This window comes from Bos javanicus, chromosome 3, assembly GCF_032452875.1.
Source record: "Bos javanicus breed banteng chromosome 3, ARS-OSU_banteng_1.0, whole genome shotgun sequence".
NCBI classification, from domain to species: Eukaryota; Metazoa; Chordata; class Mammalia; order Artiodactyla; family Bovidae; genus Bos; species Bos javanicus.
The window spans coordinates 66,894,972-66,921,016 of NC_083870.1; the positions used below are offsets into that span (position 1 = coordinate 66,894,972).

General features: G+C 39.2%; 2 protein-coding genes and 1 pseudogene across 24 annotated transcripts in view; 2 read left to right on the plus strand and 1 right to left on the minus strand.

The window, feature by feature from the left end:
• Positions 1-24,724, minus strand: part of DNAJB4 (DnaJ heat shock protein family (Hsp40) member B4) — a 44,241-nt gene extending 19,517 nt beyond the window's left edge. The window contains exon 1 of one of the 2 annotated variants that reach the window (XM_061411524.1): positions 24,637-24,724. The gene's annotated coding sequence lies outside the window, so the exon portion shown is untranslated. The other variant, XM_061411523.1, reaches the window with a different exon arrangement.
• On the plus strand, positions 2,451-2,546 carry LOC133245434 (U6 spliceosomal RNA; annotated as a pseudogene).
• Positions 24,725-24,782: 58 nt separating the features above from the next.
• The window catches only part of FUBP1 (far upstream element binding protein 1), a 34,487-nt gene continuing 33,224 nt past the window's right edge, over positions 24,783-26,045 (plus strand). For 6 of the 22 annotated variants that reach the window (XR_009735394.1, XR_009735395.1, XR_009735393.1 and 3 more), the window contains exon 1: positions 24,783-25,043. Coding sequence is in view for 17 of the 22 variants with exons in the window: in XM_061411495.1 (XP_061267479.1) it covers positions 24,924-25,043 (120 nt within the window). In the remaining 5 variants the exon portion in view is untranslated. The remainder of the gene's footprint in view (positions 25,044-26,045) is intronic. The other 16 variants (XM_061411507.1, XM_061411502.1, XM_061411504.1 and 13 more) reach the window with 5 other exon arrangements.

Genomic DNA, 26,045 nt, shown 5'->3' on the forward strand with positions numbered 1-26,045 from the left:
GGACAGAGTGGTGGGGATGAAAAAGAAAAAATGTTTCATTTTTCAGAAAAAAAATGTGTTTCAGAAAAATGTGCAGTATCTTGAAAGATTATTATAATTTAGAAAGAAAGAGAGGAAGGGGAAGGGTTTGTGTTTTGGACCAAGAACTCAAAGCCCAGAAGAAAAAGCATAAAATTATTCATCAGATTAAATCATAAGATTTAGGAAGGCTCACTTTAAGAAGCTGACACAAAGAAGTTATGATCAGATTGCTGAGAAAGTTTTAAATGTCAATTTTTTTACCTAATGACTGCTCCTTTATGTTTCAAGAAGTGCTAATTCCATAGGTCTTCAAAATAAACTTTGGGCTTTCCTTGTGGCTCAGCTGGTAAAGAATCCACCTGTAATGCGGGAGACCTGGGTGTGATCCCTGGGTCGGGAAGATCCCCTGGAGAAAGGAAAGGCTACCCACTCCGGTATTCTGGCCTTGAGAATTCCACGGACTTCTCCATGGTCCATGGGGTTGCAGAGTTGGACACGACTGAGCAACCTTCACTTTCACTTTGAAATAAACTATTTCAAACCTTGTTTCCTATCTTAAGTGTCAATTTACTTTGAAGATAGTGAAATGCCTTTTTAAGTTCTCTTAGTAAGCTAGTGAAATTATCTTAGTTCTCTTACTAAGGTAAAAAGTTTCATCAATATTTGTAAGCTTCCAAAAACACCAGGAAAAGATATCAAACTAACACTACAAGTTTGACAGGAAGGATAGATTTATCAATCATAATTCTCCTTGGACTACTGTCTATGCCACCTAAATTTCCCAGTATTTTAATCACTATAGCTATATTAGTAATCCCCAAGTTCTCAAATTTTGATTTTTCCAAGTTTTGATTCCATCATTGCTTTTTTTACAATAGTTTTCCCAGCACAAAGCACTATAATAGAATGTATCCATTCAATTTTACCACTTTAACAGTCTTTACCCAAAAAAAGTAATAAAATTAAAAAAAAAATTTAAGTATACACTCTTTAAAAAATAAATAAAATGGCTTTAATGTTTATTGAAAAAATAGTAGTGTTATCTGCAGACACTCAGGTATAATAAATAGTCCACACTTTTCAAGAAAGTATTTCCCTTTGGGGAATATAGAATTGATTTTATTCTGTGGTAATATTAAAATGTTTCCTAATAAAATAGCCCAATAATAACTTGCCCTTCTTTCCAACCCCCTTTTACAAGAAGTCACTGAAAAACTTCCACAGGGCTAGTGAATAGACTGTGGGCTAATCTCATACTTTCTTAAATTTTAGCATTAAAGAGTTCTCAGACTTCCCTCGGAGAAGGCAGCGGCACCCCACTCCAGTACTCTTGCCTGGAAAATCTCATGGATGGAGGAGCCTGGTGGGCCGCAATCCATGGGGTCGCTAAGAGTCGGACAAGACTCAGTGACTTCACTTTCACTTTCCTGCATTGGAGAAGGCAATGGCAACGCACTCCAGTGTTCTTGCCTGGAGAATCCCAGGGACAGGGGAGCCTCGTGGGCTGCTGTCTATGGGGTCGCACAGAGTCGGACATGACTGAAGCGACTTAGCAGCAGCAGCAGCAGACTTCCCTGGTGGTCTAATGATTGGGACTATGCACTTCGACTGCAGGGAGCGTGGGTTCAATCCCTGGTTGAGGAACTGAGATCCCACTTGCCACACAGTGCAGTCACAAATTACAAAAAGAAGAATCAAAGTGTTCTGTACAGTATTTTTCAATACTGAATCAGAAAGTAAAAAAAAGCTATAGAACTTCTAGGTCATTTTAAATGGGTCTTGTAAACTGGTATTTGATTACGTTGAAAGATCACATAATTTACAACAGTGCTGTCCAGCAGCGAGCTACAAATAAAGTAAGTTACAAACAAAAGCCACATATGTAATTAAAAATTTTATAATCCACATTTTAATAAAAGAAATGTGAAATTTTAATAATATATTTTAACTCAATAAATCTGATATACACTACAACATATAGTCAATATAAAAATTATCAATAAGATATTTTACAACTCTTTTTTGTTGTACTAAGTCTTCAGAATAATCCAGTGTGAATTTTACATTTATTCAACATCTCAATTCAGAGAGCCACATTTCAGGTACTTTGCTTCAAGTGGCTAGTGGCTACTGTATTAGCGTAGATCTACAGGTTTCTTCTAATTACTAGTGCTATGATCCAGCTTTTCAGAAACCTTAACCTATGAACTTAAGTATATCATATATACACATCTTTTACATGCACATTTGGGGAAAACAAAATCTTAACAGGTGAATACTAAAGAGAAGTTCATTTTGGGGAATTCCTTAGTGGTCCAGTGGTTAGGACTCTGTGCTTGGGGAACTAAAATTCCACAAGCCACACTGCATGGCCAAATAAAATTTAAAAATAAAAATTTTATTTTTACTTATAAAATAGTATCCCAGTGCTGACTTCAGTTGTACATTAATTGGCATAACGCAGAGAAGATTATTATAGCCCTTGCCCAAGGAACATGCATATTCATAAAGCATTTTACATTTTTAAAAAAGATGGGAAGGGAATTCCCTGGAATTCCAGTGGTTAGGAGTCTGAGCTTTTACTGCTGAGGGCCCAGGTTCGTGGTTGGGAAAGCAGGATCCCACAAGCCACCCTGGGATGGCCAAAAAAAAAGATAAATATGTGAAGTGATAGATGTATCAATTAGAGGGGAGTAATAGTAATCCTTTCACAATGTATACATATATCAGATTTTCACAATGTACACTTTAAATATCTTACAATATTGTCAATTATATCTCAATAAAGTCAAAAATCAAAGCATCTCATTTTTCATCTACAAAAAAGGACTTTTTTGTGAGGATTTTTTCAAATACTTTACTTTTAGGATAAAGTAGTGGGAATTGTTCTGTTTACACACGCTCCCTCAGTATATGCTTTCACAATGATAAAAAAGCAACACTGGGAAATGAGGAATTTATGTGATTTTTATTCTTTTCTAAAGTTTCTCCTCTCACAGGTAGCTAGGGAAGGCATCATGCTGCTGCTGCTGCTGCTGCTAAGTCGCTTTAGTCGTGTCCGACTCTGTTCGACCCCATAGACGGCAGCTCACAACGCTCCGCCATCCCTGGGATTCCCCAGGCAAGAACACTGGAGTGGGTTGCCATTTCCTTCTCCAATGCATGAAAGTGAAAAGTGAAAGGGAAGTCGCTCAGTCGTGTCCGACTCTTAGCAACCCCATGGACTGCAGCCTACCAGTCTCCTCCGTCCATGGGATTTTCCAGACAAGAGTACTGGAGTGGGGTGCCAAGGCCTTCTCCGAGGGAAGACATCATAGTCACCTGGAAAACTTAATTGGCTGGTCAGAGAGGTAGTCTGTGGAAAAGTGAAACCAACAGCTCCTCAAGGTAAGACAAGCACTAGAGAGAAAAAAAAAATGATGCAGGAGAGGTAAGGCAGGAAAGGAAAGGATAAGCTGCTGTTTTGCCAAACTATTAGACTCTGGCAAGAATGCAATAAGCTGATTATTTAGCAAGTTTGTTTAGCTCTCCAACTGTTTATAATTCAATAAAATGATTTATTTTACATTTAAAACAGTACCTAACCTTAACTACAAAATATCTTTATGGGGTGCATCTGTAAAGGCATAAATAATTAAACCACTGCCATTGTGGAAACTAAAATATGATTCAAAGACTTCACTGAAACCTAGCAAATAGTACTAAGACATGTATAAAATAAGCCATTCTATAGTATTCACCAACTTTTATAAAACTAGGCCATTGACTGCCTAACTCCAAATACAATGAGCCCAAAGTACTGCAATTGCTTAAAGGAAGAGAAAGAAGTAGGATTTCAAGAATAATTTAATTTTAAATGGACTGGATTTAATGTTTGAGTTTTTAATATTTTAAAATACAGCCTTTTTATTTTCTAGGCTAAAGCAGCAAGTCAAGGCAACTGTTCAGTTCAGCTCAGTCACTCAGTCTTGTCGACTCTTTGCGACCCCATGGACTACAGCATGCCAGGTTTCCCTGTCCAGCACCAACTCCCGGAGCCTACTCTGGCAACAGTTACTGAAATCAAAACAATTTTGGTCATGATCCCTCCCCTTATAATATAAACATAAAATAGTACCTACTGTATATTGCTGCTTTCCCCATACAGTAGCAGAGACTGTGGCCCATGTGTGGCCCTAAAGAGAAAATGTTTGCCAACCCCTGCTTTATATAAATTATTCTTTGACTGGAGGCAGAGGGCAAGCTAAAACAGCAGTGAACACAATAAAAGTCTATTAAATCTAGCAAATTTTAAAAAACAGTTTTCACTATAAACACTTAGCTTATAAAATGTCAGCCTGGCTGATGGTAAAATAAAACTTGTAAACTAAAATTCTCAACCTGGGCATGTTTGCTAAAGGGAACATATAAGAAAACTTAGGGTAGTGAGGTGAGATGTTTATCAGAAAAGGGGCACATATTTTAGAAGTTTCACAATACTTTAATAATTATACCTCTATATTGTCCAGCTTGATCTAACTCATCAATCCTAGCCATAAATGAAAAGTCAAATTCATGCTATCTCATTATTTACCAGTTACATTCTATAAACTTGCATAACACTGAATTAGCAAATACTGAATCATTGCCCCTAAGGGAAATGCTGCATTAAGTCAACTCATCAACACATAACCTTTTTTCACGTGTGTTCCTGTATAAAGACTGTTTATTACAAAACTGAACTCATGGTCAAATAGCACTTTAACTCCTACCTGAATGAAGCTTATTTTAACACATGTATTCCCTCCATAAGGCACATCACACCTTTCTTGTGCTTAGTGGGAACATCAGAGAGCACTTCAGTACATCACTGAAATATCTCTTTAAACAGTAAAATTTTTTTAAAAAAGCACAAAAATGCAAAAACACACTAAATACACTACAAAGACCTGTTCATGCGAGCTGAAATAAGGTTAAGCACCGCCTTACTGGAAATAAGCTGTGAACATAAGACTCAAATTTTTTTTGCTGCTCTGCTCATGTACACGCACATGGAAAGCACCCTGAGTACTAACTTCGGGGTTATAAATAAATTTTAGTGAGTGCTCCAATTTCAAGATAATGAATATCTTGAAATATGGATAATGAAAGATCAACTGTGTAATGATGTACTACTACTGATAATCTAAATTATGATCAGTTAAAAATTATTTTTAAGCAACAGCAAAATGAATACTACATAATCACCCAAAGTAATGTCTTTAAAGTAATATTTCTTTAGTATGTATAAATCAAGTGATGTGTATGTGTATTTTCCTCTTCTCCACAGTCAGCTTAGTACTGCTTTGAGATTCAATCTCTAATTGAGCAAATCAGACTCCCAACTTGGGTTAGGTTCCTCTGACCACAAGTTTCCACATTTTTCTCAGTATCTATGTAACCATCTATATGCCGATACCCTACTCACTGGCTTATAGCCTCCCTACAGTGCTGGTTTTTTAAGAACAATTTTACTAGTATAAGGCCTTACTATACATTGCTGTTCAATTAACTTCTACTGAGCAAACAATTCAATGAAATGAGAAATTACAAGGACCTAAAGAAAGGCAATGCCAAAGAATGCTCAAACTACCGCACAATTGCACTCACAAGGACCTAAAGAAAGGCAATGCCAAAGAATGCTCAAACTACCGCACAATTGCACTCATCTCACACACTAGTAAAGTAATGCTCAAAATTCTCCAAGCCAGGCTTCAGCAATATGTGAACCGTGAACTTCCTGATGTTCAAGCTGGTTTTAGAAAAGGCAGAGGAACCAGAGAGCATCTGCTGGATCATGGAAAAAGCAAGAGAGTTCCAGAAAAACATCTATTTCTGCTTTATTGACTATGCCAAAGCCTTTGACTGTGTGGATCACAATAAACTGTGGAAAATTCTGAAAGAGATGGGAATACCGGGCCACCTGACCTGCCTCTTGAGAAATCTGTATGCAGGTCAGGAAGCAACAGTTCGAGCTGGACATGAACAACAGACTGGTTCCAAATAGGAAAAGGAGTACATCAAGGCTGTATATTGTCACCCTGCTTATTTAACTTCTATGCAGAGTACATCATGAGAAACGCTGGACTGGAAGAAGCACGAGCTGGAATCAAGATTGCCAGGAGAAATATCAATCACCTCAGATATGCAGATGACACCACCCTTTTGGCAGAAAGTGAAGAGGAACTCAAAAGCCTCTTGATGAAAGTGAAAGTGGAGAGTGAAAAAGTTGGCTTAAAGCTCAACATTCAGAAAATGAAGATCATGGGATCTGGTCCCATCACTTCATGGGAAATAGATGGGGAAACAGTGGAAACAGTGTCAGACTTTATTTTTCTGGGCTCCAAAATCACTGCAGATGGTGACTGCAGCCATGAAATTAAAAGATGCTTACTCCTTGGAAGGAAAGTTATGACCAACCTAGATAGCATATTCAAAAGCAGAGACATTACTTTGCCAACAAAGGTCCGTCTAGTCAAGGCTATGGTTTTTCCAGTGGTCATGTATGGATGTGAGAGTTGGACTATGAAGAAGGCTGAGTGCCGAAGAATTGATGCTTTTGAACTGTGGTGTTGGAGAAGACTCTTGAGAGTCCCTTGGACTACAAGGAGATCCAACCAGTCCATTCTGAAGGAGATCGGCCCTGGGATTTCTTTGGAAGGAATGATGCTAATGCTGAAACTCCAGTACTTTGGCCACCTCATGCGAAGAGTTGACTCATTGGAAAAGACTCTGATGCTGGGAGGGATTGAGGGCAGGAGGAGAAGGGGATGGCAGAGGATGAGATGGCTGGATGGCATCACTGACTCAATGGATGTGCCTCTGAGTGAACTCTGGGAGTTGGTGATGGACAGGGAGGCCTGGCGTGCTGCAATTCATGGGATCACAAAGAGGCGGACATGACTGAGTGACTGAACTGAACTGAACTGAAAGTATGAAGACTATGATATAAAAAGACAACTGGGTAAATCTGATAGAGGTAGAATACACACAATTTACCAACCAACTTTATATGGGGAATTTGTAAAGATTTTAGATTGCCCTGGTTTCTTCTTCTTTTTGGCCATGTGGCTTGCAGTATCCTCCCCAACCAGGGATTGAACCCGGGCACCATCTGTGAAAGCCCAGAATCATAACTATTAGGCCAAAGATGTGTAATGTTGGGCTACTAGTGAAAGTATAGAATATAGGAAGAGTAGATTTGAAGAAAAAGATGAGTTCCATTTAGTTGCCTATAACCCCTTCATCTATGCTACTTCTATACTTGGAAAATTTTATTGCCTGATAAAACTGCATTCCTAAGTACTAGCTGTGTTGGAATAACTTGTTCCAACTATAATGAAAGATCATACAGGGCAATGTTTATTTACTTTTTGACTTCCCAAAACCTGGCACAATATTTAATTGAATTTAATGTGGATGAAGATGTGCAGGAGACAGCTGGATATTCTAAACAGGCTTTTAAAGAAAAGAAGTCTTCGCTGGAGATAAAGATTTAGAAAAGATCATAACACAGGTGGTATTTTAAAAGATTAAAAGAATCACATTTGAGGGACTTCCCTGGTGGTCCTTGATTAAGACTCCCCCGTCCAATGTGTGTGTGGGGGGTTCAGGTTTGATTCCTTGTCAGGGAGCTAAGATTCCACATGCCTCATGACCAAAAAGCAAAACATAAAACCGAAGCAATAATGTAACAAATTCAATAAAGAGTTTAAAAATGGTCCACACCAAAAGAATCTTAAAAAAAAAAAAAAATAACACTTGAAAGAATCACAGACAGAATACTTTGGGATACCAGTATTTAGGGGACACATCAATAAAGGGGAAAAAATGAAAAACACTAAGAAGTCGCACTCAGAGATCAACCAGGTGAGAGTGGTATGGCAGACAGTACTGATTATGAACCAAACAGCCATTCCTATCTTCTTCCTGGAAAACAGATATCTAGTTTCCTCCAGAGTAATGAACCTTCAAGAAAGGTTGATGCCTCCCCCTGGCTCCTGGGGAATGACTAGTGGTTAGTCTAAGTCAATCATGTAATCACATTTCCTTTTGCCAGTGACTGGTGCACAGGTGGCCAATGAGATGCAAGGGAAATGCTCTGGGGGAGATTCTCTTCCCTATGAAGAGATATCTACCCAAGAGAAAACCCAGCACTGCCTTTCTGCTTTGGGATAATTAAAATATTGTGCCTGCTATCTTACAACCCTGAAAGTAAACATCTGTGACACAGTGAGAATGCTAGAGTAAAAAGAAAGCAAGAGGCTGGGTTGCATCCCTGAACCAATACTGGAATCATCTATCATTGGCCTTATTGTTAAAGAAATTGTTACTTGGAGCTGAAAACATCTTGATATCACTTGATATCATGGGTGTCCCAAAACCAAAAGGAGGACAGTGTTTCATGAAGGATACAGAAAAGTCAAGAAGGGTGACAGAAAAGTACCCACAAGAGTGAGAATGATTTTGGTTTCAGTAGTTATAACTAATCATGGTAAGCACTCAGTCCTTAACTATGTGCAAGAATTATTCTAAAAACTTAATACATATGAACTGAACAATAAGAGATATGAAAATGAAATAGTAAATTTAAGCTTTTAAAGATAATCTGAGGGAAGGAGAGAGACTTGTAATAAAGTAGGGATAAGGAAGGATTGGGGCTTCTAGGTGGCACAGAACCCACCTAACAATGCAGATATGAGAGACATGGGTTCAATTCCTGCCTTGGGAAGATATGCTGGAGGAGGGCATGGCAACCCACTCCAGTATTCTTATCTGGAGAATCCCTTGGATAGAGGAACCCGGTAAGCTACAGTCCACTGGATCACAAAAAGTCAGCAAATAATTGAAGCTAAAACTTAGCAGCAACAGCAGCAAATAAGTTAATTTTAAGATAGTCAAGAGAGGAAAAAAACAGGAAAATGAGATATATAAAAATACATACAAATACGTAAGAAAAGAAATAATTGCGTAAGTCAAGTCTCAGAGGAGAGAGGAAGGTTTGAAATAGAGGAAATTGGAACAAACTCAGAAGTAAAGCTCTAAGAGAAAATAAATAAGGAAAAAATCATAAATCTGAAGGCAAGAGGATTAGGACATCCACAACTAAGAAGCTAAGAATAAAAGTAGGGCATTTGATGCAGAATGATGGTTTGACACAGCAGTTATGGGAACTAGGAAGGAAACTAATCAGAAACATGTAAAGGATTACTAAGTCTCACTGAGGACCCAGCCAAAACCAGAAACCATAAGATGAATCAACATTCATTTCTTCATAAACATTTTAAGGATTTTCCATATGCCAAGGCACTTTCCTAGGTGTTGGGGATAAACTGAGAACAAAAATTCCTGCCTCATGTACTTTACATTCTAAAGAAGATATAATTTAAAATATTTTTAAAATACTATATGGAATATTAGATAATGGTAGGTACTAAGGAAAATAAAGTGCAAAAGGGAAATAAGAGAATTTAAATTTTAGATGGGGTGGCCATAAATGGCTTCACCAAGAAAATAACGTTTGCACTCTGACCTGAAAGAAGGGGAAAACAATATAAATATGGGGGGATAGAACAAATACGGTAGAGGGAAATTTCAAGTACAAAAATCTAGAAGTGAGGGAATGCCAGGAATCTTTGAGGCTTGATTATTTAAGAATGGTGGGGTAGGGGATTTCCTTGGTGGTCCAGTGGTTGAGAATCCATTGACCAATGGGGAAGACAAGGGCTTGATCCCTGATCCGGGAAGATCCCACATGCTACAGTGCAACTAAGCCTATGAGCCTCAGCTACTGGGCCTGTGGCCTAGAGCCTGTGCTCTGCAACAAAAGAGAAGCCATTGCAATGAGAAGCCCGCACACCACAACTAGAGGGTAGCCCTCACTCACCACTAGAGGAAGTCTGCACGCAGCGATGAAGACTCAGTGCAGCCAACAATAAATAAATTAAAAAATGATTAGAGGGTAGGAGTGGTGAAGGAGTTGGGAAATGGTCAGAGAAATAACAGATGCCTAGATGGTGTTGAGCCTTGCAGGTCACTAAAGACTTTGCCTTGAATTGAGGGAAAGTAAGAAGCCACTGGAGAGTTTTATGCAGAAAAATGATGGGATTATTCTGGCTTCTAGAATGCAGAAGGACGGTAGGCAAGGATGGAAGACCAGTTAAGAATGTATTACAATAATACTCCAAGTGATTTCGTCCATGATATAGTAGTGAAGGTCCTATTTTATTTATTTTAGAAGTAGAGTCAGGATTTTCTGGTCAATCAGATGTGGAATGTAAGAGAAATCAATAATGACTCCAAGGTTTTTCAGCTTCAGTAAATTAAAAGAACAGAATTGTTATTTACTAAAATAGTAAGATAGAAGAGCTAGATGAGGAAATTGGAGAGTTCAGTATCGGACATGTTCAGTTTAAGATGCCAGTTAAACATACAAATGGTAATGTCTAATAGGCAGCTGGATATAAGTTTGATATTCATAGGGCTTCCCTGGTGACTCAGAGGTTAAAGCATCTGCCTCCTGTACAAGAGACCCAGGTTCAATCCCTGGGTGGGGAAGATCCCCTGGAGAAGGAAATGGCAACCCACTCCAGTATTCTTGCCTGGAGAATCCCATGGGCGGAGGAGCCTGGTAGGCTACAGCTCATGGGGTCGCAAAGAGTTGGACATGACTGAGCGAGTTCACTTTCACTTTCTTTGATATTCATAGAGGCAGTACGGAGGGAAAACAAAAAAACCAGTAGAAGTGAACTTTAAAACCTCGAGACTGAGATGCATCTTCTGAGGCTGAGAGAGAGACCCTAACTTATTAGTAATAGTTACTGTTAGTACTATGTCTGTAAATCTATGACTCTCTGCTTGGACCCTTTTTTTTTCTTTTTGCTATCTACATTCACTCTAATAAAATAAAATTAGAAAAAAAAAACAAAAACCTCGAGACTAAGGAGATTATATTAGAGTGAATGTAGATAGCAAAAAGAAAAAAAAAGGGTCCAAGCAGAGAGTCATAGATTTACAGACATAGTACTAACAGTAACTATTACTAATAAGTTAGGGTCTCTCTCTCAGCCTCAGAAGATGCATCTCAGTTATTCAAAGCCAAGTATGATACTTGCTAGAGTAAACCAGTGATTCCGATCTGATCAGCACAAGGTTAATCAGTCAGCATCTGGAAGGAGGTGGAGGTAGTAGAAAGGTCTCCTTGCTTTTATTATTTTAAAAAATTTTATTGGAATATAATTTCTTTACAATGTTGTATTAGTTTATGCTGTTCAGCAAAGTGAATCAGCTATTTTGTTGTTGTTGTTCAGTCACCAAGTTGTGTCCAACTCTTTGCAACCAGTGGATTGCTGCACGCCAGTCTTCCCTGTGCCCCACCATCTCCCAGAGTTGGAGAGCGATTCATATATGTATATACATACCCCTTTTTTGGATTTGTTCCCTGTGCTACACAGTAGGTTCTCATTATTTATCTACTTTATACATAGTATCAATAGTGTATGCATGTCAATCCCCATCTCCCAATTCATCCCTCCCCTCTTCTCCCCCTTTGGTATCCATGTTTGTTCTCTGTATCTGCGTCTCTAGTTCTGCTTTGTAATTAAGATCATCCATACCAATTTTTTCAGTGGTTTCGTTGTTTTAAAGAGAAGAAACTTTTTTCCACTTTACAATCATGCCTACGTAACACTGGGAACTGTGACAACCATTATGCAATCATGAGGTGCACTAAGTCAAATGCTGAGGATGGCAGAGGGAAAAAATGAAAAAAATATATATATGGATACCTGATATATTATTGAGCTGCTAAATCAACCAGCCCAAGAGTAACTCTGCATCTAAATTTTTTAGTTATTATTTAGTAATGGTTTTCATTATTTACAGGCAATTGTATATGGTTACCAAAATCTCATTTAATTTTTGTAACAATCCTTAGAGCACAAAGAACAAAATGAGACTTGAAAAAGATTAAACATGGCCAGGTTAAATAACTTGACACATAGGTAGCAAATGATGAATTGAAGCTTATCTAATTCCAAAATCTTTTTCAAGTGATTTAGAGTGGATTTTAAACAGTGGATATAACTGAAAGACAAAGGGCAGTGGGAGTTGGGAATTCCTGGACTGGCAAATAAAACCAGGAAGTAACAAAGACTGAAAAAAAAAGGGAAGTGTCAAAAGACAAGAAGAACGGAAAGAGTATGTTAGTGAAGAGTCTAAAATAGTAAGTCTTTTTAAGAGAATACTGGAATGGAAGGCTTTTATTGTTTGAGTGGTCTGGATGAAGATTAGATGTAGACTGTACTCATAGACTGTAGCTATGAGTAGGAGGAAATTGCATTTTGAGTGGTCAAGGACTGAGTAATTAATAGCATCTACTATGTGACGCATTATTTTCTGTACTTGGGTACAGTGATGACTAGACCCTGTGGAGCTCACACTATGGGATGAAACACTGACAACAAATAAACAACTAGAACTTTGGTGTGTACGCAGTTTTGGGCCCTACAGTCAGAGGCACTCAGTGGTATCTGATTTTTTATGAAGTTCCCTGGCTTCCAACTGAGGCCTTTACTCAGAATTACAAACAGAACATTATACTCAGGGTTACAAACAGAAAAACTTCTACCTCTGTTTCATTGACTATCTAAAGCCTTTGACTGTGTGGATCATAAGAAACTATGGAAAGCTCTTAGGAGATGGGAATACCAGACCATTTTGCCTGTCTCCTCAGAAACCCGTATGTGGGTCAAGAAGCAACAGTTAGAACCCTGTATCGAACAACTGACTGGTTCAGGATTGAGAAAGGCGTATGACAGGGTTGTCTGCTGTCACCCTGTTAATTTAACCTATATGCTGAGCACATTAAGAGAAATGCTGGTCTGGATGAGTTTCAAGTGGGAATCAAAGACAGGCAGGAAAAACAACAAGAACCTGACATATGGATGATACATGAAATCATAAGACAACTGCTTCTTGACAGGAAAGCTATGACAAACCTAGACAGTGTGTTGAATAGCAGAGACATCACTCTGCTGACAAAGGTCCATATAGTAAGGCTATGGTCTTCTCACAACCCTATGTAGTCACATATGGTTGTGAGAGCTGGACTATAAAGGAGGCAGAGCACCAAAGAACTGATACCTTCGAATTGTGGTACTGGAGAAGATTCCTGAGAGTCCCTTGGACAGCATGATTAAGGGAAATTAACCCTGAATACTCATTGGAAAGACTGATGTTGAAGCTGAAGCTCCAGTATTTTGGTCACCTGATGCAAGAGCCAACTCATTGGAAAAGTCCCTGATGATGGCAAAGACTGAGGGCAGAAGAAGAAGAGTGTCAGAGGATGAAATGGCTGGATGGTATCACCAATGTAATGAATATGAACTTCGGCAAATTTCAGGAGATGGGAGGGGCAGGGAGGCCTGGCGTGCTGCAGTCCATGGGGTTGCAGAGCTGGACACGACTGGGCAACTGAACAACAAACAAAACACAAGAATTAAATGACAATCAGGATGACAAAGACTGGCAATTATGTAATTACTTAAAATAATTTTACATCCACTAGGAAATCAATATTTAAATAATGAATGATCGTATCTTCTCCCATTCTGACTCCGTAATACACTGCTTAATAAACTACAGTCTATTCTTTTCCATTCCTTCAAAGTTTTTTTTCTTTTTTTCTTTTGGCTGCATCTCACTTTTATGGGATTTTAGTTCCCTGACCACAGATCTAACTCAGGCCCCCAGCAGTGAAGGCACCAAGTTCTAACCACTGCACAACCAGGTAATTCTCTTTTTCAGACTGATGTAAATAACTACCTACAAACAAATAAGAGTCCTTCCAAAGTGATTCAGTTTCATTCAACATTCACTCACGAGGGTAAGGATATTTGTCTATTTAGTTCACTACTGTATCTCTGACACCTAGAACAATGCCCAGCATTTTGACTAAACCGAATAAATTAATAGATTAATAAGTAGCCACTAGATGCCAGATACTACATTCATCTCAAAAGTAAATACGACATTTCCTGCCCTTAAAGAGTATACCATTTAAAGGTTCTAACTAAAATAAAATTTCTTGATCTTTACTTATATCAGAGTACAGTTTAAAAAGCAAGTTGTTAAGACTCAAAGTAATATCTATCCTGGATAAAAGGAATTCACTGTAGACTTCATATGTTTTTAAATTTAGAAAATAAACTACCATTCTATCTTGAAAAGTTAGTATTTCTATCATTAGGTACTATAATATACAATGTTATAAAGAATATTATAGTTAAGTTACAGGAAAATAGTAATTTCAGATACTTTTAAAGATTTTATTCCTTATTTTCCTTCTCCAGTCCTTTAAAAGTACATTTTTTAAAAAATGAAGTGAGAATATCAGTTAATATGAAGCAACATAAAAGAACAAACAGAATCAGAAGGCAAATTCCAAAGAGATCACTGCTATAAATAGAGATGTGGAAATGTCAGGACAGAGAAGCAAAGTTCCACTAAAAACAACAACAAAACTGTATGCCAAATGAGTTTTATATCTCATACCCACACATCTTCAGTTAAGGACTTCACTGGCAAAGATTCTCCATCTTCTAATTATCTTAAAAAGTAAATGTGAGTAAAGGCAGATGTCCTAATTTTAAAAACCAAGATGTTTTTGGTTCTGCACAGATTCTTCTTTCCATTGTACCTAAAAAGCAGAAAACCTCTATCTGAAACTTAACCCAATCACTGCTGCTTCGAAAGAGAAGTTATTTCATGTAATAAGCAGCACTGGATAGGAATCTAGTCTTGCAATTAATTCTGTCACTTTGTACACAGCACTCAAGTAGTCTGGGTCACAATTTCCTCCACTATAAAATGAAAGAAATGGACTAGATGATTCTCAACATCTTTCTAAGTTCTTAGAAAAAGTTTGAGTGAAGATGCTGTTCAGCACTATTTAGCCTCAAGGGGCCCCAACATTCATAATCATATTCAACAATTTTTTAGCTCTGGCTTGGCAGGAAAATTATAAAAATTATTATTACACATAAAACTCAATTCAATAAGTATTTAGGCTTCTACCAGCAGAAAAGTGTAAGCCAGATGGGGCAAGCCAAAGAATAAGATGCAGTCCTTAACCACAGCCCTCTCTTATGCAGAGGGGAAACTAGATAGGATAAGATCTCTGAATTCAGAACATTTACTACAGTCTATCTGGGGAAACAAATTTTAATTCAGCCTCCTCACGCAAATACTTATTAAATACTTTTTTGTATAAAAGTCAGTTTTCAAACTATGATGAACGTAAGAATCTAAGATGCTTTTTTCTTTTTGGCCATGCCCCATGGCTTGTGGGATCTTAGTTCCCTAACCAGGTATTGAACAGGCCTCTGGCAGTGACAGTATCAAGTCCTAACCACTGAACTGCCAGGGAATTTCCTTAAGATGCTAATTTTTTAAAATGTGTATTTCCCAAAAATATAAGTCACTAGGTCCAGATGGGGCTCAGGTATCCACATTTTTCAAAAAGCTGATAGGGTTTAGAAACAGAAAATGTTTCTAGAGCTTGAATTCTTAAGATTATATGCCTGTAACGACCAGAGGGCAAATTGCAAGGCATTAAAAATAAGCAGAAGTCTGATGGAGCACGTAGACTTTGTATTCCCGTGGTTCTCTAGTGTGGGCTGCACTTGAAAAATCAACATTTTTACAGTTTTTACAGATACAGATATAGACCAGTTAAATCAGAATCTCTGGGAGTGGTAGTTGGGGCTCAGCCCTAACATTTAAAAAAAAATCTCCTGTAATCAATTGCAGACGACCACTGAATTAAAGACAAGATCATTGGAACTGGTCCTGAAGAGTCTTAACAGTCTAGTTAGTGATACGTACTACAAATACATAAAGCCCTTGAACAATATATTTGAAAAATAACACAGCATCATCAAATATACAGGTGTATACACACACACACACATATACACACACACACCATAAAGCACTATGTTCTTTAGTAAGATATATTACTAATCCACCAATGCAATCAGCAATACAGAAAAACAAGCTTCTATAACATACAACACATGTTCTTTAAATTCTGTAAGTAATCTAAATATTTTTATTACCTTACATTAAGAGCTGCCTTCCCATGAAGAATTTTAGCCTACATCTTGATAAAAACTAACGCAAATATTTTAAAAATCCAAGTAAGAAATGACAACTTGTGACTCATACCCTAGAAATTAAGAGAGATACATTTCATTACTTGACTTTTTAATAGATTCTTTTTTTTCCAAGTCAGGCTGCCTGAGTTCAAATCTCAGCCCTAACATTTATTAACATGTGACCTTGGGCAAGTTAGTTAACTCATCTGTACCCCAGTAAAATGGAGATATTAATAGCACCTACCTCATAAAGGCATTGTACAGATAAATGAATTAAACATATGTAAAGCACTTAGAGGTGCCTTCCCAGGTAGCTCAGCAGTGAAAAATCTGTACACGGCAGACATGGGTTTGATCCCTAGATAGGGAAGATCCCCTGGAGGAGGACATGGCAACCCACTCCAGTATTCTTGCCTGGAGAATCCCATGGAATGAGGAGCCTGGTGGACTACTGTCCAAAGGGTCACAAACAGTGGGGCATGACTGAAGTGACTGACCATGCACCCATGCAAAGCACTTAGAAGAGTGCCCAGTGTATAGCACTTTAGAGTGTGTTTTGCAGTAAAGACACGGGAAAAGACATAGTCCTTACTATCATAAACCTTACAATATAGTGAAATGTAAGTAAACAATAAATGATATTATGGTATTATTACCATGACATGGTACATGAGAACAAATAGGAATCTTTAAATTTTAGAGTTTTATACAGGTTTTTTGGAAAAATGGAAAATTTTCAACAGACAACAGTGAAATAAGAGGTGAGGAAGTGTTCCTGACAAAGAGAAAGATATGGGTAAAGGCCCAGGGCTCTGCAGTTAAGAATAGGTGGGAATGACAAGGATGGCAAAAGGCTGGATTTATGGCAAATAAATGGTCATCAGCAAAATCCTAGAGGATCTGTCAATCCGCTAACAGCCTTTCAATCAAGACATGCTATTAAATCTGACATCCAAATCAGAGAAGAAATTTCTAAAAACTGAGGGTGAGATGATACTTCTGAGAGAGAAAACAAAAATCACTATGTAAAAACATATGACTTAAAATTTTTTTTTTACTTTTCAAAAACAGATTAAACTGTTCTCTCTTTTTAGTATGCTGGTAAAAGGAAGAAGTTATGTGACTTACCAAAGGGCACATGGGTTGGACCTGAGTCTAGATAGATTCTCTCGGACCAAGTCCAGAGTTCTTTTCACTACATGAAGCTGCCTCCAATTTCAGACACTAGTCAAAACGTGGTTCTCCTCAAAGTTCCCAAGTTACCTTTGTGTTAACAACTTTGTCCTTTAAAATAAAAGTATTTCCTGATTCCATTCACACAGTCTGAAATAGTATCCTACAAACTCAATCAGAAAGGATACACAAGTCATTAAGACCAATAATCAAATACCCTAAAACAACATTAACCATCAAATACCTTAAAATAACACTGTGGACCACTTATTTCAGTTTGAATTGGCCACTTTCTTCCTCATATCTAACCTGAATCTGTTGTGACTGTGCACTCAGAAAGTACAGGCCCGGTTCCAATGACACAGATCAGAAGTTATCAGATCCTTTTGGCTAAGAGTTGTTTGGATGTAGGTGATGGATAATAAAAGTGAGGCAAGAAGTCTACAATTTTGCCACTCAAACACCTATCCAAAAAGCCATAAAGGACTGTTTTTCTTCAGGAGCTATAAAAATCTGTTAATACTTCACACAGATTTAACAAATTCAATAGTGGAAAGACTTTTATAAGCTTAAAAACACTGAATTTGTTTCATTCTAAGCACGAAATATGAAGTATTAATTTCTATGTTGACAGTGACTATAAAATATAATTCAGCTGAACAATTAGCCAATCTCTTAAAGCACAATAAACAAGTTTTAGATTATTAGCTATTATACACCCATTTTTAAGATGATTTACATTAGGCAAAGGGAAATGAACTTACTAAAGAAAAGTCTGATTTCATAAATTATAATGAAATTATCTACAGCTTCAGTTCAGTTCAGTCGCTCAGTCGTGTCCGACTCTTTGCAACCTCATGAATTGCAGCACGCCAGGCCTCCCTGTCCATCACCAACTCCCAGAGTTCACTCAGACTCACGTCCATCGAGTCAGTGATGCCATCCAGCCATCTCATCCTCTGTCGTCCCCTTCTCCTCCTGCCCCCAATCCCTCCCAGCATCAGAGTCTTTTCCGATGAGTCAACTCTTCGCATGAGGTGGCCAAAGTACTGGAGTTTCAGCTTCAGCATCATTCCCTCCAAAGAAATCCCAGGGCTGATCTCCTTCAGAATGGACTAACTGGATCTCCTTGCAGTCCAAGGGACTCTCAAGAGTCTTCTCCAACACCACAGTTCAAAAGCATCAATTCTTCGGTGCTCAGCCTTCTTCACAGTCCAACTCTCACATACATACATGACCACTGGAAAAACCATAGCCTTGACTAGACGGACCTTTGTTGGCAAAGTAATGTCTCTGCTTTTGAATATGCTGTCTAGGTTGGTCATAACTTTCCTTCCAAGGAGTAAGCATCTTTTAATTTCATGGCTGCAGTCACCATCTGCAGTGATTTTGGAGCCCCGAAAAATAAAGTCTGACACTGTTTCCACTGTTTCCCCATCTATTTCCCATGAAGTGATGGGACCAGATCCCATGATCTTCATTTTCTGAATGTTGAGCTTTAAGCCAACTTTTTCACTCTCCACTTTCACTTTCATCAAGAGGCTTCTTAGTTCCTCTTCACTTTCTGCCAAAAGGGTGGTGTCATCTGCATATCTGAGGTTATTGATATTTCTCCCGACAATCTTGATTCCAGCTTGTGCTTCTTCCAGTCCAGCGTTTCTCATGATGTACTCTGCATAAAAGTTAAATAAGCAGGGTGACAACATATTGCCTTGATGTACTCCTTTTCCTATTTGGAACCAGTCTGTTCTTCCATGTCCAGTTCTAACTGTTGCTTCCTGACCTGCATACAGATTTCTCAAGAGGCAGGTCAGGTGGCCTGGTATTCCCATCTCTTTCAGAATTTTCCACAGTTTATTGTGATCCACACAGTCAAAGGCTTTGGCATAGTCAATAAAGCAGAAATAGTTGTGTTTTTCTGCAACTCTCTTGCTTTTTCCATGATCCAGCGGATGTTGGCAATTTGATCTCTGGTTCCTCTGCCTTTTCTAAAACCAGCTTGAACATCAGGAAGTTCATGGTTACAAGCAAAGTACAAGTGAGTTTGAAGACTGAGTAGATCCAGAACTAACTCACATATAACCAAGTCAAAAGTCATTGGTTATAGTTTTCCACAAGTCAGTTGCTATTTCAGGATCCTGGCTTTTACAAAAACTAAGATTTGAACATAGATGTTTAATCCAAAAAGTGTATAGAAGTTGCATACCATGGATCATCCTTTCCTATTTATGAAATGTGCTGACGTGTGTTCAGTGGCTTAAGGTCAGTGTGCATGCTAAATCACTTCAGTAGTATCTGAATCTTTGCAACCTCATGAACTCTAGGCTTCCAGGCTCCTCTGTCCATGGGATTTTCAGGCAAGTACAATGGAGTGGGTTGACATTTCCTACTCCAGAGGATCTTCCTGACTAAGGAATAGAACCCACATCTCCTATGTCCTCTGCACTGGCAGGCGGATTCTTTAACCACTGTGCCACCTGGGAAGCCCCAATTATTAAATACCAGAAGACAAATTCTACATTTAATAATGCCAATTTCCATTTGATAGTATTTCCTGGTTTCTGAAGTGCTCACAGTGGTATCTCATTTGAGGATACCAACACAGATTATGATCCTCATGTAGATGAGAAATCTGAGACACAGAGGCTAAGTTCACTTGACCAAGATAACAGAGTCAACCAAAATGTGGAAGTGGATTTTTTTCAATATTCATTCATTCAACAAATATGTAAGCCTACATGTTAGGAACTAGTCAATGGTAGAGACAGACAAAGTCCTTGCTATACAGGAGTTAACATTCTAATAGAAGAGAGACAATAAACAAGTTAACACCTACAACATAATACAATTTTCAATCAATTCTATAAAGAGAACATGGTAATTGGAGAGCAACTGCAAAATGGCACAACCAGAGGTCAGAGATGGTCTAAGGTGACATCTAAGCTGAGACCCAAATGACGAGGACAATTCATCCATGTGAAGGTCCGTAAGAACATCTGAATCAGGTAAAGGAAAACGCAAATATAAAACTCTAGAGGCAGGAATGATCTTGGGCAGCCAGGTGGCTCAAGTGTTTAGATAGTAGCCTGATCATATGGAGCCCATAGGCCATTCCAGGAGATAGGATTTAAAGTACAGCAGGAAAGACATAGGTAAGACTATCTGACTGATGTTTTAAATAAAGCTTTTAAGCCCCTATATGAAGAAACAATTATAATACAATTAGGTAGAGGCAACTTTGAGCTTCAAAAGTACTGTTAATGGTCTGTTTCTTGGAGACTCTTCTTGGAAAGTGGATGAACAGGTGCTTGTTACTTTTGAGAACTTACGTATATAACTATATACTTCGCTGTACAAAATTTCATAATTTTTAAAAGTAAACTGAAGAAATGTTAAGGGTAGAAGCAGAAAATCTAAATGCTACTATAACAGCCCAGGACTGTGGTGATGGTAACTCAGGAGCAGTGGAGGTAAAAAGTAGTGGCATGTACAAGGATGGTAAATACATCTTCTTGAAGGAAAATCAGGGACGGCTATTAAGGCTAACCGGTGGTCAGGAAATGGCAACCCACTCCAGTGTTCTTGCCTGGAGAATCCCAAGGACAGGGGAGCCTGGTGGGCTGCCGTCTATGGAGTCGTACAGAGTCAGACACGACTGAAGCGACTTAGAAGCAGCAGCAATGGTCCTCACTGTGGAGTGATTTTGCCTCCCAGGGGACAGCTACAGTATCTAGAGACATTTCTGGTTGTCATAATTGGTATGGGGGGGTATGTGCTTCTGGCGTCCATGAGTAGAGGCCAAGGATGCTGCTAAACATACTACAATGCACAGTAGTGCTACAAAGCAAAGCATCTGGTCATAAAGTGTCAACAGTGCTGAGGCTGAGAAATCCTGGTCTTGACTGATTTCAAATGGTGTCCATCCTACAATATCGATAAAAAAAAAAAAAAAAATCCATACTTCCAGAAGACTTCACCAAAAAAAAAAAAAAAAAAAACCTAGAAATGGAGGTCTTTAGTTATTTTTAATATTTCAGTTCAGTTCAGTCGCTCAGTCATATCTGACTCTTTGCTACCCCATGGACTGCAGCACGCCAGGCCTCCCTGTCCATTACCAACTCCCGGAGTTTACTCAAACTCATATCCATTGAGTCGGTGATGCCATCCAGCCATCGCATCCTCTGTCGTCCCCTTCTCCTCCTGCCCTCAATCTTTCCCAGCATCAGGGTCTTTTCAAATGAGTCAGCTCTTTGCATCAGGTGGCTGAAGTATTGGAGCATCAGCTTTAACATCAGTCCTTCCAGTGAACCTCAGAACTGATCTCCTTTAGGATGGACTGATTGGATCTCTTTGCACTCCAAGGGACTCTCAAGAGTCTTCTCCAACACCACAGTTCAAAAGCATCAATTCTTCAGTGCTCAGCTTTCTTTATAGTCCAACTCTCACATTCATACATGACTACTGGAAAAACCATAGCCTTGACTAGACGGACCTTTGTTGACAAAGTAATGTCTCTGCTTTTTAATATGCTGTCTACGTTGGTCATAGCTTGTCTTCCAAGGAACAAGCACCTTTTAATTTCATGACTGCAGTCACCACCTGCAGTGATTTTGGAGCCCAAAAAAATAAAGTCTGCCACTGTTTCCCCATCTATTTGCCATGAAGTGATGGGACTGGATGCCATGATTTTAGTTTTCTGACTGTCGAGCTTTAAGCCAACTTTTTCACTCTCCTCTTTCACTTTCATCAAGAGGCTCTTTAGTTCTTCTTCCCTTTCTGCCATAAGGGTGGTGTCATCTGCATATCTGAGGTTATTGATATTTCTCCCAGCAATCTTGATTCCAGCTTGTGTTTCATCCAGCCCAGCATTTCTCATGATGTACTCCGCATAAAAGTTAAATAAGCAGGGTGACAATATACAGCCTTGACGTACTCCTTTTCCTATTTGGAACCAGTCTGTTGTTCCATGTCCAGTTCTAACTGTTGCTCCCTAACCTCCATACAGGTTTCTCAAGAGGCAGGTCAGGTGGTCTGGTATTGCCATCTCTTTCAGAATTTTCCAGTTTGTTGTGATCCATACAGTCAAAGGCTTTGACACAGTCAATAAAGCAGAAATAGATGTTTTAATATTTAGAGATAACTAAAATTGTGGTATACATAAAATCTCTTTGGAGGTAAATTATAGCATTCTCTAACTATGTCAATAAGGACTAACTGGTGTATGTCTAATTAATAAAGTATTAAAAAATCAATTACTGACTGCCATTTATTGGGCAGACTTTCTCAAAGAACAACTGAAGAAAGTCTATTTAGCAATACCACCCAACACTGTTTTTAGATTTTCTTATCGGTTAAGCTTAAATCTGTAGCCCAACACATGCACTGCTTTTCCAAATACAAATTTCCCCTATATCGAAATAGATGACCATGCTGCACACTGAAAAAGATAATCAGAGCTGTAAGATGGTAGGAAAAGCTAATAATAAGAGAATGATGGCCCACGTGTACTGCGCGCATGTAACTGTTATCCGACTTATTTTGGGCCTTGAGCAAGTGGACACGTTAACTTCAGGTGTAACAAAGACTGCAGCACATATTTCTCTCAATTACTGTAAGACTAGCAATGGAAAAAGTATGAAACTTAAAATTCAACATTCAAAAAATTAAGATCATGGCATCCGGTCCCATCACTTCATGGGAAATAGATGGGGAAAGGATGGAAACAGTGAGACTTTATTTTCTTGGGTTCCAAAATCACTGCAGACAGTGACTGCAGCCATGAAATTAAAAGACACTTGTTCCTTGGAAGAAAAGTAATGACAAACCTAAACAGCATATTAAAAAGTAGAGACATCACTTTGCCCATAAAGGTCTGTATAGTCAAAGTTATGGTTTTTCCAGCAGCCATGTACGAATGTGAGAGCCGGACAATAAAAAAGAACTGATGCCTTCAGAACTGTGGTGCTGGAGAAAACTTGAGAGTCCCTTGGACAGTAAGGAGATCACATCAGTCAATCCTAAGGGTTATAATCCTGAATATTCATTGGAAGTACTGATGCTGAAGCTCCAATACTTTGGCCACCTGCTGCAAAGAGCTGACTCATTGGAAAAGACCCTGATGCTGGGAAAGATTGCAGGCAGGAGAAGGGGATGACAGAGGATGAGATGGTGGGATGGCATCACCGACTCAATAGACATGAGTTTGAGCAAACTCCTGAAGATGGTGACCCACAGGGAAGCCTGGCGTGCTGCAGGCCATGGAGTTCGAAAGAGTCAGACACGACTGAGAGACTAAACAAAAACTTTGAGAACTGATTCACTGAACACAAAATACCAAAGTTGGTAAAGTTCATTTTACCTCATTCTTTGTTACCTAAGCGGAAAAAATGGGGGCAGGGAGACAAAGACAATCATTGTAATAGACTCCTAAAGCATTGTAATGTGTCTGAAACTATTACTACTGAGTCTAAACTACTACTACTACTATTGCAGTAAATTATGCGTGACGATATGCTCCAAAAGGAAATTACCTGGTAATTGAAGATAACAGAAAACACGTAACAATAACAACCTAGTTCCCAGATGACAATAAATTACATTTGAGTTCTCACAGGTTTGGGACAGTATTTCTAAGAAGCCAAGAAGCCACAAAGAATTTGTCAAGAAATGGATGCTGTTCATAACTATAAGGACCTCAATAAAACTGGCCATGGTTACATACGACATTAGGTTACTAAGTCCGGCGAAAACTACATTTTAGGAACAATCACATTTCTAAAAAAGAAATGAGCAATCATATCGTCACAGCCTCATCCAAAATATTTACACAAAACCTTTGTAAAATCAACTCTAGAACTAAGGCCTCCAGCCTGAATTCATCCCCAATTGTGATAAAACTCCAAACTGACAATCTAGAAGTAAAATACAGGGACACTTTACTACCCTGAAAATCAGGCCGCGTTGCCGCTAGGCCGGGCGGACGTTTTCGGCAGCATCACCTCGCGGCGGCCGAGGCGCGCTCTCTTCCAGGCGCACTCCCGGCCGCAGCGCTCTCGAGACACTGTTGCGCCGCCGTTGCGCCTGTCGACGTCACATGCTTCCCCAAGGATACAACAGAATGACCCTCGGTGGAAAATCCACCCACTCTATTCCCTGAGGCGGCGGCCAATAAGACACTACTCCATTCCTCCGGGCTTTCAAAAATTAAAGCGAACCGCAGTCGCCCCTCGAGTCTTTACCCACCACCAAAGTGGAAAAATCGTACCACCTTAGCCCAAGGATGCACAAAGAGGCGGTGCCAAAGTAAACCCCATTCTCGCGAAATATAAAGACAATTCTCGCGATGTCTCCTCGCCTTTTTCTAGCCTCACCCCCTCAAGCCAGCGCGTTGCCTCAAATCGTCGCGAGATTTTCTTCTCTTAGTCTCCGCCCCTTTACGGCACGATGGTCGCACAAGAATGCGATACAGGCTTGACGGCCGCCATTTTCTTTCTTTCTTAGCAGTTGGCTGAGAGGTCACTGGGAGGAATCGGTAGCGGCCACTGTAGTGTAGGCATGGCAGACTATTCAACAGTGCCTCCACCCTCCTCTGGCTCAGCCGGTGGCGGAGGCGGCGGTGGTGGTGGTGGAGGAGTTAACGATGCTTTCAAAGATGCACTGCAGAGAGCCCGGCAGGTAAGTCTGGACCGCGCGGCGGGATCCCGACAGCTCACGGTAATTGGCCGCTGGCGGAGTAGGCCGCTACTTCTTCGCGCGTTAGGAAGAGGAAAGAAGTGCCCTTCCGGCCTCTGAAATGTGAGAAGACTCACGTTTCTCCACGTTGGTAATAAGCTGGAATTCGGGTTTTGTATTCTTAGTGTATGAGCCACTTTGAACCCCAACGCATGCTCTGCGAAGATGGGTTTAGGTTATTCTCCCGCTTCTGCGGTACTCGCGCTTTTTTCTCCAAGGAGTTAGCATTTCCTTTTCTTCTGAGTGAACATCCACTTACATGGGATAAAGCGCGCGTAGTTTTACACAATAGTATGGAAGCTTCTAGTAATGAGTTTGGGAAAGGACTAGGACTGTAGGAGCCATAGTAAGGGAAGGGACCTGTCATTAAACCAGTCTTTAGAGCTTCCAGCCCATTCGAACTCTCCCGCAGTTAATCTTTCGGTATCATTCACTTTCACACATTCAAGGAAGAGAATTAAGGGAGCACTAGTATCCCGGGCTGGAATCCTTCCTCAGGGCGGGATTTACGCGTGTTCTATGGCTCCTTCCCTCTTCTCAAAATGGCTTCAGGTCGTTCATACCCGAAGTTTCAGTTTGAATCTGCCTCTCAGTTCGGAGTCGTAAACTGACCAGGACTCTTTGTATTACGTAGGTGCGTACATTTGCCTTGAAGGCACTTCTTTCCCAAACGGGAGCTGTTGAAAAGAGGTAGTAACGTTGTGCTCTAGGATTTAATTTGAACTTTACCTTCATGTAATTTTCAAATGTATTTAGTCGGTATGAATTTGTGTCTAAAGCAAAAGTAAAAATCTTTGTGATTCGATGCTTATTAGATGCTAGACATTTTTGGAATACAGTGTTAAGCTAATGGTAATCAGAAATCAATTTTGTGGTATGTTTTGATAACATTAGGAGTTCACTTCATTAACTTACTTTTTAACTAGTTGGATTAAAGGATCATTT